Raw genomic sequence first — 18,847 nt, 5'->3', positions numbered from 1 at the left:
ACAATTGGCCATTTACAAACTCCTCTAATGTACAAGAGTGGATTTCTGTTTGAGAACTGAAATCTCCATCATGTTCAGAACTTGTAATAAGAATCAGAACTGTCAGCTGATTGTTAGTGGTTTAGATCGCTGCAGCTTAGAGCTATATCTGATTCCTAGCAAATAGTGTAGACTAGTCAGTTGTGTGTGTTACAGGTCTTCCTGCCTATAACACCAGTGACAATACTGGGCTGGGGACCATGAGCAGCCCTGTATCTTGAGGAGATCTTTTTTCATTTCTGGTACCAATTGATTATCTTGTATTGCCCAAGTGTGTGCAATCCCTAGCTACGAAGCCTTCAGGTGCAGATTTTTTTTCTTGATCTCTGGAGGGGTATTGATTGTGTCTCCAGACCACTATCTGAATGCTTACAGCTCTTGAACCATTGTTATGGTACAGGATGCTTAATGAATGGCTATTAGGAATGGAGTGCTTGATCATCTCTGATATAAACAATCAGGTGACCAGAATGTACATAGTGTAACTTTATCTTTTCAATTACATTGTACTAAAAAGCCCCTCCTGTCACCAGCAGTACTTTTTAAAAACATGCATAATATGCTCACAAGAGAGGGGAAACAATTTTGTGCAGGGATCCTATATGAAAGCTAAAGGCACATCTGTGTAGTTTGGCAGTGAAAGGATGACTAACAGCCCAATCCTATCCACACTTTCCAGGGAGCAAGACCCATTAACTCTAATGGGACTTACTTCTGAGTAGACATGCATAGGATTGGGCACTAAGGCAAGAGTGAAGGTGCATGACAATTTACTGAAAAGCACTCAATCAAAACAGGGTTTGAACTGGAACTCTCTATACTAAACCCACTCACTCTTATATAGTACTGGTGTGGGGCAGGGGTTCTATCACTAGTACTCCACTGTACAGTGGAGCCCTATGGAAAGCAGATAGAAAGAAGAGGGGGAGAATGGAATTGCTTAGAAGGAGAAAAGTAATGAGGGGAAGAGAGGACATAGGCAGATTAGTTTGGCTTCTCTGAGGAACCCATGAGAAAAAGAGAAAACGTTTTAGGCTCCAGGGTAGGAAGTGAAAGAGACATTAGTAGGTGGTAAAGGAGTGGGATATAGATGGTTCAGATCGCAGCAAAAAGGCTGTGGCTGGGTCTCTGTGGTCTGAATCAAGGGCTATAGGCAAGGTGAGCCTAAGAACAGGCCATGCAATCACTTAACTCACTTCCACTGGAGAAGCTAGCCTCTCCCACCAAACTCTCTTTGGCCGAGACTCCAAGCCTCAGTTCACTATGGGAAGGGAGATTTCTCCGTGTTCTGAGAATTTGCTGAATTGGTCAAGGAAGTTTGTTGGTAGAGGAGACTTGGGCCTCCCACAAACAGGTAAATGCAGAAAAAACTCTTCTATGCTCTACTCACAACACTCACAAACAGAGAAGAGAGATAAAAACAATCTATAAGCATGCAGTCAATTTGACTGCATGAGACAAAGACAAGGATACATAATGGAATTTGATGGGTTCTTTATAAGGCAGTCAAGGTTCCTGTTCCTTCTAAGCTGTGCTTGTGAGCTTTGCATTACAGCGGTTGCAGCAGCAAGGGGCCGCCCACATGAATCTCCCCGGACAAACAGGGGTCTCAGACAGGAAGAGGGTTTTGAAGCAAGCCTTGACCATGCAAAGGATTCAGTAGCCCTGGTGGGAACTGGGCAAAGTTGCTGAGCTGCCTTTCTTCCCAGGAATGAGGGAGGAGGAAAGGGCCCTTAGAAAAAAAAAAAAAAGTGGCCTGCCAGGGGTGGCCTACCAGCCCGCACTGGCTTTAGCAGTTTGGTAGCACTTGGGGAGAAAGTGAGGGAGAATCCTGAAAGGAAAGGACATTGTGGGGTGTTAGCGGCCTGCATGCTTACTGGCATGGTGGTTCTTGAAGGAAGGTTGGGATTGGGGTGACTTGTCACAGCACCAGTGGGCTAACAATCCAAACTCAGCAGGGTGCATAACTACACATTTTTTGATATAAAACTGCATTTGCCATTAAGTTGCCTATTCACCCAGTTTGGAGAGGTCCTTTTGGCTTTGGTTTTCACCACCCTGAGTAGTTTGGTATCATCTGTAGACTTGACCATCTCACTGTTTACCCGCAGCCTCTGTCCTTTTACAGACAGATTTAATAGCACTGGTTCCAAGACAGATCCTTGGGGGAACCCACTTCCTGCTTCCTTCCATTGTGAAAATTGTCCTGTTCTTTGCCTCCTGTTGTTTAACCAGTTATCAGTCCATGAAAGGAGTTGAACTCTTACTATATCACAACTGCTAAATTTACCTGAGAGCCTTGGATGAGAGACTTTGTCAAATGTTTTTTGAAACAAGTGTACAGTGTCAACTGGATTGCCTTTGTCTGTGTGCATGCAGGTCCAACTTACCTTGCAGAAGCAATGCGGGTTCTCTTTAGGCAAGGCTCATTCGTCTATAGGGGTCAGCAACCTGCGGCTCTTTCAGCTGTCTGCTTCGGCTCCTCCCGGTGAAAGTGGCAAAGGGGTTAACAGGAGGCACCTGTGTTGGGAGGGCAGGCTGCTTCCCTCCGCCCCCTGAGCTCACTGCCCTCCTCTCCCTTCACCCCCACCTGCCCCGCATTGGTTCAATTTTGCCTGCTCTGCAGGCTTAAGCTCCCTGTTTTTCCCTTCCCCAACTCTCCAGCAGGCTCAGCCAATCAGCATCCAGCAGGCTCCTGGCTTTTTCTGTTGGAATGGCTCAGGGCCCTTCACTGGCTGACCACCAGCCAATCCTGAGCTGCCCTCCTCCTCAGCCATTGCAAGCCCTTGCAGCCCGCCTTTCCTTGAGCAGGTCCCTACTCAGTGCAAGGAGAGGCTTTTCCTCCACAGCAGAGGAGACATCCTGTGTGTCTACTCAGTAGTAAGCCCCATTACAGCAGATGAAGCTTACTCCCAGGAAAGGGTGCCTGGGATGGCAGCCTTGGAGCCTGCTCAAGGCCAAGTGCAAGGACGGGTGAGTGGGAGCCCGTGCAGGTCTGTTCAAGAGTAAGCCCCGATGTAGTCCCTGGGCTACTCCCAGGAAGGTGTGGAGGGCTGTAGCCTCAGCCTCCTCCTGTGCAGGTCTACTCACAAGTAAGCCCCGCTGTAGTCAGTGAGGCTACGTCCCAGGAAGGTGCGGAGGGCTGCAGCCTCAGCCCCCTCCTATGCAGGTCTACTCACAAGTAGTCAGTGAGGCTTCCTCCCAGGAAAGTGTGGAGAGGACTGCAACCTGAGAGCTCCAATCAACGTGTCTGCTCAGAAGTCCCATTGTAGCCAATGGGGCTTTCTCCCAGGATAGTGTGGAGAGGGTTGCAACCTGAGTGAGGGAGGGCAAGTAGGCAGGGCAGAAGCTGGCCTGTGGCTGCCCCCCTTCTTCTCTTCCCCACCTCTGGAGTCTGTGTCCTTTTTTCCTTCCAGCAAGGTGCCTCTGGAAGGTGGGGGGGAGTTCTTTAGTATCCATGTAAGATAAGCAGATGTCATAACCGCCATACGTATTGGAATCCTGGAAGATCTAGTGAGGAGGTAGCATGTGGTGTCAGCAGTGGCCCCTTTAAGGGTAAGGCCTGGGCATCCAGCAGAGTGTGCTGCACAGCTGCAGCCACTTGAAGGCAGTAGGGCCCTCAGGGATATAACAGGCACCTGAGGAAGGGAGTGTGGGTTGTAGAAGGAGTGCAGGTTGGAGATAGGAGACTGACTGGGCTTATTGACTTTGACTTGGATACTCTGACTGATTTACTTTGGAATCTGATCTTGGACTGTGACTTGGCTTATTGACTTTGGACTCTGCCCTGGATACTCTGACTGACTTTGTGACTAACTGCTGGAGACACTGGAGTTTGAAGTGTGGCTGCTGTGCCTAAGGCCTGCTGAGGACCAAGGGGCTGCTGTAGTGGTGGGAGGCTGCTGGCAGGAGAGAGGACCTCTGCAGGTTGAACAGGCGAGCTACCCTGGAGGTGGGGTCCAGCAGGACTACAGGGCAGAACCAGGGTCATTTGTTGGGGGAAAGAAGGGGAGCTAATTTGCTTAAAGTGGGCATAATCTCCAGGCAGAGAATGGCCTTAGAATCAGGCAAAACACCATAGAGGACCAAGCGTCTGAAAACACAGGACAAGAATGTATGACAAAACTAACTAAAAGCTACAAGAGGGGGCTACATTATAAAAATGGGACCTATAAGAGCATAAAGGTAAAAAAACACCTATATATGCAGTGTTATCTTCATTTTAGATGTCAAAAGGGTTTTGTGGCTCCTGAGGTTTTTTTTCCCTCCAGAAAATGGGTCCAAATGGCTCTTTGAGTGTTTAAGGTTGCCGACCCTGGTCTATATGCTTAATCATTTTATCTTTAATTATGTTTTCCACCAGTTTACCTGGAACAGCTGTTAAGGTGATTAGTGTTAAGGATTGGTCTGTTATTTCCTAGATCCTTTTTTTGTTAGTAATGTTGCATTGACTGCCTTACAGTCTCTGGCATGGAGGCTGTAGGACAAATTACATCTTTTTGTTAGAAGACCAGTAATTTCACATTTTTGTACCTTAAGATAGGTAGCACTGCCTCCTCTGAAGTCTGTTGCAAACTAGATGTTGAGATGTTTCTCCAGTCACTCAGCTATAATGCATCTCTATTCTTGCTGTACCCCACGGGCCTTTTTTTCTTCCACCAGCTAAATAATAGAAGGCTTTTCTGGTTTTAGTTGGAGCTGTGTCCATCCTACTTTTTCTTGCTTCTGACACTACTAATTAGATCATCCTGCTCTAAGAACTCTGTCAAGAATACTGTCTTCATGCATTTCTTGTTGTTCTCCTTTAGCAGCATTGTGACTTGACTGTCAAATTGGTTTCTGGAGCTGCTTACTGGTCTTGGAGAATTATCAAATATGGACAAACAAATGAGCCCAATAAAATTAGTATTAAAATCATAGAATGCAAGGAACCTCATGGGTGTGTACATGTGCTGTGTTCATCAGTTAGTATATTTAAGCAGCATAATTAGAGAAAAGGGCAGTAAGTTATCTTTTTACTTAAAAAGTGGACAACTTCTGTACAAAACTGCTTTTTCTCCTACTTGCCCTGCCAAACCTGTATTGATGCCATTTGATGAGTTTCTCGTTTAGCTGTTAGATGTAAAGTGGCAAGATCCCTAATATTTTTCAGTGCCACTGGGTTCTATGAAACAGACTTATAAAATGGTGTTGAGGATTAAGCTGGTATACTATATTATGTAGGTTGTGGGGTTATTGGTGCGTTATAAATTATGAGATATTTATCCCAAATTAAACACTGTAATCCTTTTTTTTATTTTCCAAGAACAATTATACACAAACACACATCACAAAAAACATAACACCACTACACACACAAAAAAGGGGGGTGCAGGAAATCATATATCATTATCATATATCACTACAACTAATAAATCATTAAATATCTTAATCAATTTCCTCTTCTAAATTTACCTCTTAATATCATTTTTCATTCATCCTTCGTCTATTATATCATATCAAATATAATATATATGTAATACAACCATCTAAATGCCCTATCGTATATTTCTAAAACTTCATTTTCAACCAAGCATAAAAAGATTTCTATTTACACTGTAATCCTTACAGCCCATGCCAAACCCACCCCCCTCCTGGGCCTAAACTACTCTCTTCCCAGCCCTGTTCCACCCACTGATCTGATCAGCCTACCTCTCACCTCATTCCACCCCATGTGTGAGTGTACTTCTCAGTGGGTCTGTGCAAATCCACTAGCGCAAGCAGGAAACCTAGCGTTGCCAGAGCACACTTTATTGTTTTGCAGCAGACATTGTCAGCAGAACATGCATTCCACTGGTGGGGCAACTCAATAGGATTGGGTTGCACATCAGGCATTTTTTTTTCCACTTACTGTTCAATAAAATCCCAGAGCTTTCTCCCCTGCCCAAATAATTGTCAAATGTTGAAATTTCTTCTTTTAGGAGATTTAGTGATAATGAACATGTTCTCAAATATGTTTATTTACTGTCTTGGTAATTTTGAATGGCATCCAGAGTAACACTTCTGTTCACGAGAATGCAAGGAACACTTCATGTGCGCAAAGTCCTTTGCACAAGTGGTATATTCTTTCCATTTTCAGAGAGAACTAGTATTCATGGGGTGTGCTGCCACAGTCAGAAGTGTTACTCTGGATGCCACCCTTTGAGACTGACTATAGCAAGAACTTTGCAAACCCACTTCCCCCAACAAGGATGCTATGTACCCTTGCTGGGTTCTCTACCTTACAGTCCATACTTTCCAAAGACAGTGTAAGGAGCAACACAAATATACAATTTTCAGTTACATCTTAGCTCTCTGTAAGATGCTGCGTAGTGCATAAAATGTAAATCTTAATAATGTGTGTTTCTCATGAGTCCTTTTTTGCCACATTTTTTTCCCAGTTCTTTCCACTAGTTTCAGTATTAATTTTCATATTATGCTCATGTGTTCATGTGCACCAGGACTGGGGGATGGTAGTGGTGGTGTTTAAATAAATATATAGTTGCTTTTCTGCTAGACTTTCATTCAGACGATATACAATCTGTAAAATACAATCAATTTATGGAATTTTAAAATGAAAAATTTTAAAGACTAAAAGTGCAGAGTACTTATTTGCTTATGAGAAAATCTCCAAACTGGGTAGTAACAAAATAGATTTATTAGGACCAATTAAAAATTGCAAAACAATGAACTAGTTTTCATGTTTCAGGACTGTTCCTCATACTGATCTTAAACACAAGAGTGGGGAGAGAAACTGTTGCTTGGCAGAGGGTGTGGTATTAGCCAAGTCTGCAATATGTTACTGGTTTACAATGGATTGAGGAGCTTCCCAAATCCCTGTCTTAACTGTGAGATAGACCCTAAACGTGGTGTGACATGCAGCTCATATTTAGTATGACACTGTTCGTGAAGAAACTGTATGGAGGGAACCAAAATTTTCATTTTAATAAACTGTTTCTTATGCAACTATTGAATCTTTAGAAAAGTGAGGGATACAATTTCTCTATGTTTGCCATGAGGTGGGGGGAGATTGTCTCCTGTTTATTTCAAATGACTGTGAGCCACCTTGCGCATCTCCTGATTAGAGGGGAAAGGTGGTATAGAAATACTGTAAACAAAGAAATGATTTCTTTTTGATCTCATCCTAGCACATTGAAACTTGACTATAAGTTATTTATAGTTTCACCACAATATCAAAGGGGATGTTGAATGTTGAATTTAGTAGGAAATGTGTATATGTCTTTGAGAAAATGAAGATTCATACAGTTGGGTTAATCAAGTCTTTAGATTTTCTCATGGGTCAGAGCCCTTGTCTGTGCGGTTTGTTTACTCCCTACCCCTTCCCTCTTGGTAGGTCTGGTATTTTACATGAGTGTCAGTGCTGGAGATATACAGGGTCTGCTGTGCCTGGAGATATACAGGGTCTGTTGTGCCTTGTCCCTGTAGTCTTTCTCTCTCAAGTGCTCCAAAATGGGAGGAAACAGTTGGTATGAGTACAGGAAAAACAGGATTATGGAACTTTAGAAATAGAGCATTCCCACATTTTGAGCCTCGCTCTTGTTCAGAAATACTGTTAGCAGAACAAAATAGCCACATCTCACCAAGAAGCACACAAAAAGTGGAAAACCGATCCATGGTGCAGAAGGGGAAAAGCAGGTTTATTGAACTTTTAAAAAATCCAGTGTGGTCTCTCAGGCAACAGCAGTGAGATATTAGCATCACAGGGCACCATGGAATACTCGTCCCTGGAGCTGGCAAAGACGACAATCCAGCAACCGCATATTTGCAAAGATCCTACAGAACATGTAAATGTGGAACATGGCACTTGGCCATAAAATCTAAAATGACTTTGAAACTCCCTTCAGAAACATGTTGAAACATGTCTGTGGGGAATAAAATGAGAAAATGAAAAGCACGGACTCCTCCCAGCGGAGGCACATTAGAATCAATCACTAATTTTCTATACATCCATTTAAAACTCACCCAATGTAAAACATCTTCATATTAATTTGAGTTTTAGTTAATAGACGGAAAGTCCAATTCTAACCTGCGTTGGCACAGCAGATCTGGAGGGCCTCCACCCTATCCAGTGCAGTTAAGAAAGTAGATGGAGGATATTTTTCCTCTTACTCCAAATAATGCTCAAGTATCACCTGCCCAATGGGGCTGCTCAGATTTGCCAATGGGGCTGCTAGGATCTCTGCTGATCCTGCCCCCTCTTGAGCCTATCCCACCACACTTCACCATTACGCCCCCTCCCACTACTCCACCCTCCCCTGCTCTGTTACACCCCCTCCTGCCACCCTCTCCCATCCCCTGTGCTGCAGCAGCTGGAGACTTGGATACAGCACCAGTGAGATGGCTCAGGCCTTCCCACCTCTAGAGTTGTTGCAAATGTGCTTTATGGCACATTTGCTACACTGTAGGCTGGCGCAGTGGCTGCTGTGGCAGAGGAAGACTGAGGATTGCACTGTGAATTGTTTAAATATGCATATGAAAATAATATTTTAAAGGAGAAAATATACTTTAAGATGTTATATGTACCATGGCATCTTAAATGAGCAATTATGTCTTGTGCAATTTGGGAAGGGTGCCTTTTCCTGATATCCACACTTTTTGTAAGGACTTGTACAAAAAAATCACAATTCTAAAAAATATGTTGACTGATTAACTGGGGGTCTTTTTTAAAATTGGTTAATCATCTCAACCTTGAAACCTTCTTAAAATCCCTTATATTATGCTCAGGCCACTCCTTTCCCTGTTCTTAGAATATTTTCCATGTACATGATTGATCAAGAACATTCCAGCCTTATGAAACTGTTTGTAGGATTGTTTCCATGTTAATATGAGCTTCTTTAGTCCTCATGATTTTTAAAAGACATGATTAAGGAGCAAGTCTTTCCTCTGTGACTGTTCCCACAGTAAAATCCCTTCAGCAGCTAAGAATAATTACCTACGTTTCAGATAAAGGGATTATTTGCAAGTAAATTGGAGTCCCCTGAAGAGAGTATCCCCCAAAGATCCACAGTTATCCACTCCTCCTTTTGATTTAGAGAGATGAAAAATGTGCTGAGAGTTGAAGTGTATGACACAGAATCTAGTTCTCTTAGAGCAGTACTACAGAGTGCCTCATGGGAGTGACTTGAAACTCAGCAACACTGTTATATGCCAGTAGGGTTAACTCAGTACCAGGAAGAAGTGGTCTGAAAGGGTAGCTTTCTGAACTGTCCCCTTTTTTCCAAGTAAGTAGAGATTCTTCCTCCATCTGTAACACAGAGGCTTTGTGTCATAAATTAGGACTGATTCCCACATTCCATTTTACTGAGGGAGTACATGTAATGACATTTTCATCTACCTGTATGAAAAATAGATGGCAGCAGTTGGAGAGTGCTTACCAATATACTAGTTTTTGCTTGCCTTAGATAGTACTTGGGTATAGAGAGCAAAAGGATGGCCTTTCCTCCTTGTCCCCCTCTCCAGCATTTCACATGTTGGGGGAGTAGAAGTGTCAATCCATCTTTCTCAGTATAAAGCAGCCATTGGGGTTGAGGTCTCCAGCGAGGGAGCTGTTCTTAATTCCAAGGGAAGGGAATTCCATAAATGGAATCACCGAGAATGCCCTATTCCTAGCCGCCACTCCTCTTACTTCTACAAGTGGTGGCATAGTCAGAAGAACCCCGTCAGATGACCTGAGAGGACGGGTAGGATTATATGGATGAAGGCAGTCCCTCAAATACCCTGGTTCCAATCCTTATAGGGCTTTAAAAGTCAAAACTAGCACTTTGAATTGAGCCCAGAAACAAGCCAGCAGCCAGTGTGGCCACTAAAGCAGTGGCTTGACTGAGTTGGACCAGCGAGCCGCAGCTTATCACTGTTTCTTCGTGAACATTATTAAATACATTTTCCTTTTTTCAAAAACAAGATAAAAGATTATAGTTAAAGAGGAAACACAATTAAAGAAGAGGATAATATTATGTGTTGGGCTATAAGCAATGTCAAAGGTGTTTTAGGTATTCCTCATTTTTCATCCTTGAAAGGAAAAGCCAATATAGTTGGTTCCAGTTTAAGCTCAGCAGTTAAAAAGCAGGTGTGTGAACATAAAATAAGTTGAACCATAATGTACTGAGATCTTTATCACTTTTTCTGTCTCTTGGCTAGATTACTACGGGGTATAACTTAGAAGATGACCGTTGTGAGTGTGTAGCACTTCAAGATTTTAAGCCTGGTGAACAGGTAATTTTGAAATTTTTCTGATTCAAGTTTAAAATTTTATATGTAGAAGTACTGAAGAAAAGAACTGATTGGCTACATGGTTAATGCAAACTATTTTACTATAGCTTTATTTTTCCTGATTACTTAGCACTAGAAATGTTCATATAAGATGGTCCATACAAAGATGTTTTTTGAAAACCCGTTGATCACAGCTGTGAAGGTGGGGGCATAGCACTTTTGAAGTGCTAATATAAACTGCATTTGTCAGTGCAATGGAAGGAGAATGGTCTGTCTCCATACTTTTGCTGTGAGTAATTCAGCCATTTTGTGCTGTGAATGATACTGGGGAATTGGTAGAAAGGTACATGTATCTTAGGTGAGACTGCTTAAAAGACCTGACCTGAATGTCATCAGTTGGACAACCATTAATTGTTCAGCATCTTGCAGTTTGACATGACTTAGTCGTCATTCTGCTCGTTCTTGATTTCTTGCCCCTTACTTGTCCAGAAAATAAAAGATGGTGTCACTAACCAGTTCATCTGTCAGGACCCATTTTCTAAGGGATGTATAGGGTGTGTTTTTTTTTTACAGGCATCAATATCTGCCTCCACTATTCAGTTCTAATATCTCTTACACTCATGTTGTCCAGCACTACATTTTGACCATTAATTTTTGGACTTCCCAGAAGTGTGGAGTAGAGCAGTTTATTATACTGTTTATGCACCAACCTGCATACGATCTTGGGTGGTTCACGTATATTTTACACTTTCTTGTTAAAAGAAAAATGGATCTCGGTCCCAGAAGCATTCACAAAATTAAATTTTATTTTTTTAAATTATGCTGTTGATTTTTAGTTGCATGCATGAGGTCAAGACATCTACAGATCTCTATTAGTTGTTTCTCTTCAGTGACTTTTGGAGAAGAGGACAAATGAGGGTGAGAGGGAAATGTAAAATGCTCCCTGAGGGAACTTGTGTTGAACTAACATAGTGAACTGCTACTGCAGTTTCTGTTGAGTTAGTGATAGCATAAAACTAGTAAATGTTTTTTGGTCATCTTACAACATATATGCCAATTTTTCAGATAAGTCCACAACATTCTTTTGTTTGTTCAGAACAGATCTCAAACCTTTCTTGATCAGAGTCATTATGCAATTTCAAATGTCAAGAACTACTTTTGTGGACTGGCTTCTATTTTTATGTTGAGTTGGTGTTAATGTGCCATCATGTGACTTCTCTGCCCCCTTCTTGACCTCCGTAGAACAATCTTAAAACTTATCTTGTAGCTGGAAACACAGGCTATGATCTTTCAAACTGTCACAGTTGAATCCTATTTTCTGCTGAAATTAGAAGTCCTCAAGGGCAAGTCACTCCATAGTCAACTGTAGTAAAACTACTGCTCAGCTCAGGTGTTGGAAAAAGGCTGCAACTCATTGTTACTCTGGCCTCATGCAGTCTCATGCTGCATACAGTTCTGAAGGTCTCTGTGCAAAAATGTATAATTGGATAGTGAGACTTTGACCAGTGTAAAATGTTTAAGTAAAAGCAATTTCCTGAGGTTAAAGTTTGCATCATTTAAATATAGTGCTCTCACAAACATTGTGTTCTGCAGTACTATAGTGTTGACCTTTTTTTTTTAATGTAACATGCAATTTATGTCATTCTTAGAGTTGATCTTAAGCTATTTTTCTGTCCCTTCACTTCTCTTTTCATCCTCCTAGATTTACATTTTTTATGGCACTCGGTCAAATGCCGAATTTGTGATCCACAGTGGGTTTTTCTTTGATAATAATTCACATGACAGAGTGAAAATAAAGCTTGGAGTGAGTAAAAGTGACAGGCTGTATGCTATGAAGGCAGAGGTCTTAGCTCGCGCCGGCATCCCAACGTAAGTCAAACTGAAAGAGATGGCTTTTATCTTAAAATACTTCAAGCTCTAGGGTCCCGTAGAGCATTATACTTGTTCAGATTAGTCAGTAGACTGATATCTCTCCACCCTACATTTATTTTAAATAATTTTTATAAAGCATGTTTACCAACATCCTTAGAACCACTTAATTATCATTTGGGGTGGGGGTATACGCTAGTTGACTATTTTTACTCTTTACTGCCCCTCATTATGAAAGTACCTATTTGTGACCTGTAATGGCATCCAGCAACCTTAATCTCTGAACCATACATTCAAATATATTGTGTTTGTAGTTTTGAACCATAATCCTTTTAATTTAGGCTATGCTACAATATGTCATTGCTATTATTTGGTTGAATTGCCAGCCATCTTACTAGGGTAATCTCTTCCAATGACATTTTCAATAATGGTCAGTATGTCATAGGAGCATCATTTTACAATTTGAAGCCTGAAAATGAAATATGTCTAGGTCCTACATAATGGCAACTGAAGCCATGGACAGATTTTATTACATAGTTATATAAAGTAGTAGCAGAATTTAAACAGCCTCTTACAGAGAGGACAAAGGTATGAGAAGATTGTGTCAAAGGATTAAAATCCTTGTTGTTAAAAAAGGTCCAACGTTTTATTCTGAAACTTTTTCAGAATTTTGTCAGGGAAACAAGCCTAGATAAGACTTGCTGAGAGAGGACAAATGTTCAACTTTTCATCTAGGGAGGTTAGAGCAGCTTCATTTTAATATTCAGGAATTGGGTTGACTCCTGTAAATATTCTCTTTGTGCAAGAACTACAGAAAGTATTATAAATTTAAGGAATTTCATGTTGGAATAGTTTTCAAGATACCATAGGCCGACTCACTTTTTTTTGTTAGTTCCAGTGTTTTTGCCTTGCACTCAACGGAACCTCCGATTTCTGCCCAGCTTCTGGCTTTCCTTAGAGTGTTTTGTATGACTGAAGGTAAACATAAAGTACAAAGGATCATATTTAATTTTTTTTTTTGTGGGTAAAGAAATATACAGTTCAGACTTGTAACCAATTCCAAAAATGTTACCAGTGCACAAAAAATATTTCAGCCCTCTAAACCACACACAGCTGTAGTAGAAGGAAAAAAAACAACTTCCTTGCCTAGTTTTCTGAATTTTTACTCATGAGGCAATTTTTACTCACTTTTTATATACAAGTCAGAATCCAAAATTTATTCTGCATGGGTTTTTTCTTCTTCTTTTCCACTTCTAGTGAGTGATGTAATACTGAGGATGCTGGTACGTTTTAAAGAAAAGTGAATGAATATGCAATATCTTTCTGCCAGTGGTGAAATCTTGCTAGTCTTCAGTCTAAGATTGGGAATGTCAGATTGAGCTTGTAGCGATTTACTTCCAACTAAACAGAAATAGGACTATATTGTCGACCTCTTGGTGAACAGAATAAAGGGAGCAATTATTGGTTGTGCTTGGTGCCATTTGGAGTTTCAGCTCTGAAAAGGAAGCTTGGAAAGAAACAGACTATGCAAGATCCTCCTGTTAATGGGCCAAGTTTGGGCTACACTAGACATAACTGATCATGTAATTGGCCTGGTCTGCTTGCTTTTTTCTTCTTGTAAGAAAATGGCATACCAGGGTGTGGGAGCTGATCTGGATTCTCCACGTGCTTATTTGTAGGGAAGAAAAACAAGCCCACTAAAGCTGTTTGTGGTATTAAAGTCACATTAGTGTGGCCTGCCCTTAGCCCTGTTCTTGGCCAGAATACATGGCACAATTACTGATTCTATTTTCTCCTGTTGCAGATGAGCTGAAGGAACATTTGATAGGAGAGCATGCAATTGACAGGATCTTCACGCTTGGCAATTCTGAATTTCCAGTGAGCTGGGACAATGAGGTGAAACTTTGGACATTTCTTGAAGCCAGGGCATCCCTTCTGTTGAAAACCTACAAGACCACTATTGTGGTAAGAAGAACATGCAAGTTCATATTTTTTTCAAGTTTCATTTGCCTGGTTCAGTCTTCCAGGTACTAGTAATGAGGGTTCACCTTTCAAAAGCATCCTCTTTCTATTATACTTTATTCTCCCGAAGAGACCGTCGCCTTTCTTCCCTGTCTGAGCGATGTTTAATAAAGTTACTTCTCTACTTGGCTGCTACGCTGTTAGCTTTCTTAAGCCTTTGATCTGGAAAGTGGATTGATGTTGGTCTTGGGCCATGATCCACAGTACACACTGTGTTTTTCTCCTCCTGGTAGCAGTTCTGAACTGTTTTATAAGCTGCTTGTGAAATTTGGCAGTTTCAAAAGCAATCTCATACCTAATGAAACTATGAAAAAGGTTTTGGAGCAGAGCGTGACTTTTTAAAACTTTCAGTGTCCATTTTTCAGACTTGTGCTCAGAATAGCTACTCTGAAGCATCTTTGTGAACATGGAAATACTCCCATGTTCTTAAAGAGGATTTTGAATGGCTAACATCTTATTTGGTAAGACAGCAGCCCCCCGCTCACACAATGTCCCAGCAATCTGAGCGAATCTCCTATAGAATATCACCTAAACAACTCTGCCCGTTCTCCCTTACATCTGCGACTTTTTATCAGAACACTTACATGATGCCTTCTTTCTTCAAAATTTTGCTTGGTTGTTAAACAAACCTTTAACTCAATCTCTCCCACCCCCATTTCGTTCCCAACAGCAGTAAAATCTAAGCATATGTTAACTACATATGCTCAGATTCCCCCCCCCCCCCGTTACCTCTCCCCCACCCATTATCACATTCCTCCCCTGTATCTCCCTTGGAAGATTTCAAGCTTTAACTTTCCTGGCAGTAGAGGTCATTTTACCAAAGTGCAGCTTTGTGGGTAAAAGCCAAAGTTAAGTGCAGATTTTGGTAAAGATCTTCATTTTTCCCTTGCCCTTTTAGGAGGATAAATCCTTCTTGGAAACACATGACCTTACCTGTCATGCTACAATGGCTATTAAATTGCGTTTGGGTGAGAAAGAAATTTTGGAGAAAGCTGTGAAGAGTGCAGCTGTCAACAGAGACTACTACAGCAAACAAATGGCAGAAGGAGCGCTTCTCCCCAAGTATGAAGAGAGTAATATTGCCTTGCTAGAGAACACTGTGGCAGATTCGAGACTCCCCATTGTCTTGAGAAACTTGGAGGATGAGACAGAGGAGCCGGAGGACTTAAAGATTGAGGAAACCATTGGTGTAGAAGTTGCAGAGAATGGATTTGTGAATGGTGACAATTCTTTGCTTAATGGGACCAAATTGGAAAATGACAACCTAAATCAAGAAGAAAACAGAGAGACTGAAGATGCCAAAGAATCTTCTTCAGACAGTACTGATGAGGTTAAAGAATAACTCTAAAATAGTTTTGACTTCATTGTGAAATTGAAAACTAGCAGGTGTTCTGTTTTTTTCTTCTTTTTCTTCAAACAGTGATTTACATTGGTGTTTCCTAACATTTCTTTCTGCAGAGAAAAATGTTTTTTGCTGCTTTATAATAAAAAAATTTTTTAAGTTATTTAAAAGATTTAGCATCCCTTTTCTATTAAGATTGCCATCTTGCTTTTGGAGGACAGGGGTTGGGGCAAAAAAACAAAATGGAGAAAAAGTTATCTTTGAGGATTGTGCAACCCTTGATTAGGAAAAAGTGTTCCCTTTCTTGGGTTCAGGTTTACTATCTGCTGTCTTTCTGAGTTCTGTGTACTCTGACTTCTTAAATTTAAAGTTTGTTTTCTGCATCTTGCCCCAGGAGGTGGCAAGGCTGATGTTTTGGTATAATGGAGAACTGGGAAACTCTAAGCCTGAGTAGAGTTAGGTATGTACTTCCTTAAAAAGGGAAGGTGGCAACCTTATTTTTATTAGACTTCAAATGTTAAGGAGAATACAGATTATATTCTAATTACAATGGTTTCTAAGAATTTTGGCTTATTTTGTGGTTTGGTTTATTGTATAAGGAACTTCTTTTCTTCCTTCTCATCAAAATCGAAGTGTGCAACTATGGTACATCCTCCGTTTAATTTTGTTTTGAGGCTTGACGTTTTTTAAAATGGCACCACTTTATTTCCAGATTTGGAAATGGGACTGAAGAGGTTGGAAGAACATCAGTCAGCCTAGAGCTTTAAACCATTCGAAGTGAGGCTGATTCCCAGCTCTTTCAGATTTTCACAAATAGCTAGAGATTTTCAAAGCCACACTTTTGACTTAAAAAACAAACTATTAAAAGTAAAACTTGATTAATCTGTGTCTGCTACTTTTCATTAATCTTGCATGGCTGTAAACATTGAACATTATGCCCTGTAAATTAATTTTAAATTTCAAGTGGACACATGATGCTAGGGACTGGGGTGGTGGTGAATAGCAGTATTTTTACATTCATGAAGTCTTAGAATATTCATTTGGGCCAGAATCCAGAGGACATGAGTCATATCCAAATCGCACTGACATCTACACCACCACCCTTTTTTTTGTATGCTTCCAATTGCACCCATGAAATTTGGTTTTCATTCAGTTCCAGTGCACTAGAAGGAAGTGTTCAAGAATCCTTAAGGCTAGTTAAGTCTACAAGAAATTCTGCAGTTCCTGGGTTGTCCGCATGGCACAATATAGGGAAGCTTCAAAGCCTTGAGAGCTGTGTAGTGTCTGGGCTATCTGACCAAGCTCAGGGAAGTTCCCCCAACTAATTGAACTTAAAACTTAGACAAAGCACCTTTTTTTATATACTCTGTATGCGCTGACTCTCCAGTCTATGACAGTAGGTGTGGCTCTTACCAGTCACATGGGCTGAGTTTATTATATAAAGGTATCTAGTCTTGAAGGTCTGTTTGCAGTTTGTTGTGAAGTCTCTTAAATCAGAGAAGGATCAGCAGCATTTTTGTTTTGTAATTGAGACTTCAGTATTCTACCTAGTTCTGTGCTGTCCCTAGAAATGGCAGAAGTAGAATACATTATACAAATTAGTTTAATTTGCATGATTATCTTGCATAATTTTGTTTCTCTGGATTTTAAACTATTATTGCAGGCTAATAACCCATAGCTTCTGGTTTATTTTATTTTCAGAGTACCTTGACTGCTTTTCAGGTTTGCTACTCATTGGAGTATTATTATTATTAACAGTATTTATATACTGCTTTTCAACAGAAAGTTCACAAAGCAGTTCACAGAGAAAATCAAACAAACAACTAATGGCTTCCTGCCCCAAAGGGCTCACAATCTAAAAGGATGCAAAAGAACAGCAGCAGGCAGCCACTAGAGAAGACACTGCTGGGGCGAGGAGGGCCAGTTATCTCCCCCTGCTAAATAAAAGAAAAGCACCCACTTAAAAAGTGAGTACAGATTGAACACTGAAAATCTCAAATATAAAAACAGCAAATGGAAAAACAAACTACAGTATCACTAAAAGCAACAGAGATGGGGTGGGAGATAGTCACTTAGGGTAGCTACACATAAAAAGTTTAAAAGCACAGTCTGTCCATCCCCAGCCCCTTCTTACCAGGGTGTAGGGAAGTTGTTGCCATCTGGATTTATTATTATTATTAACAGTATTTATTTACCGCTTTTCAACAGAAAGTTCACAAAGCAGTTTACAGAGAAAATCAAACAAACTAATGGCCCCCTGTCCCAAAAGGGCTCACAATTTAAAAGGATGCAAAAGAACACCAGCAGACAGCCATTAGAAAAGATGGTGCTGGGTGTGGAGGGCCAGTTACTCTCCCCCTGCTAAATAAAAGAGCACCCACTTAAAGAGCCTTTTACCCTGTTAGCAGGGGTAGTTAAGTATGTTAGGTACCATACAATGAACACAAAGTCTGGGCTTGCATTTGTAAGAATATAAACATTGTATAGAAGTGTCTGTTTTTCTGATGGTCAAGAAGAGCATCTATGAAGAGATCTAGAAGAATCAACAAGGTCACATTTCTCTGTCTACCTTCAGGAGATCCATTCTTAAAGTTGTTGCTGACAGACTCCGTGGCTTGTTAGTCAGGTGCCTGTGTCACTAGGGTGTGAGAAGAACTCAGGGAAGGGGTAACCATGCCCATGTCTCAAAGTGGGGGGGGGGGAAGCTGAAGGCACCAGAAACAGCCTACAAAAATATAGGGGAGAATAAAATAGAACAAACCAAAAGAAGTTGTTTCAGGCTTCCTCATTGCTGGGTCAATAGGGATATTCCCATTTAAACTCTTTCACAATAGGCCATCTCCCATTGTAACTTCTGCTGGTGGAAGCTTCTAGCATAGCATCCTTTGTCCTGCTGTCCCCCAGATATGGCACTCTTCTGCCAGGTTGCCCTAGCTCTGAGAAAATCCTGAAGTCTGGGTCCTAGTGGACGAAGTACCAGACCAGCAAAAAGGAATACACACTCAAATGAACAGACACACCATTATTTTAGAAAAGTGAAAATATAGTTTATTACAGCACAATCTCCAAGTCACTGAATTAAAATATCAGAATATGATTTAAGCCATTTCTGCCGAATGTTGCATATATGCAACAGCTACCAAATGTGTACACCTATGGGCCAGGAAAAATGGATTCAAGGGGCCTCCTGCAAATAAACAGACCATGACAAAACATGCATAGACCCCATGAACAGTGAAGGGATAAACTTATAACAAGCTCATATACATTGAAATATAAAGCAAACAATCCTTAACAGCATTAAATGAAATCCAAAAGAGCCAGTAC

At 41.0% G+C, this 18,847-nt stretch overlaps 1 protein-coding gene across 10 annotated transcripts in view; it reads left to right on the top strand.

Annotated features, from left to right (window-relative positions):
- Nucleotides 1–16,402, top strand: part of SETD3 (SET domain containing 3, actin N3(tau)-histidine methyltransferase) — a 55,336-nt gene extending 38,934 nt beyond the window's left edge. For all 10 annotated transcript variants that reach the window (XM_066628829.1, XM_066628788.1, XM_066628821.1 and 7 more), the window contains 5 exons: nt 10,216–10,290; nt 11,990–12,156; nt 13,049–13,134; nt 13,961–14,121; nt 15,077–16,402. In XM_066628829.1, coding sequence (XP_066484926.1) covers nt 10,216–10,290; nt 11,990–12,156; nt 13,049–13,134; nt 13,961–14,121; nt 15,077–15,520 — 933 coding nt within the window. In that variant the 3' untranslated portion in view covers nt 15,521–16,402. The remainder of the gene's footprint in view (nt 1–10,215; nt 10,291–11,989; nt 12,157–13,048; nt 13,135–13,960; nt 14,122–15,076) is intronic.
- The last annotated feature ends 2,445 nt before the right edge of the window (nt 16,403–18,847 follow it).

Source organism: Tiliqua scincoides, chromosome 1 (genome assembly GCF_035046505.1).
Source record: "Tiliqua scincoides isolate rTilSci1 chromosome 1, rTilSci1.hap2, whole genome shotgun sequence".
Lineage (NCBI taxonomy): Eukaryota > Metazoa > Chordata > Lepidosauria > Squamata > Scincidae > Tiliqua > Tiliqua scincoides.
This window is presented reverse-complemented; position numbering and strand designations above follow the sequence as displayed.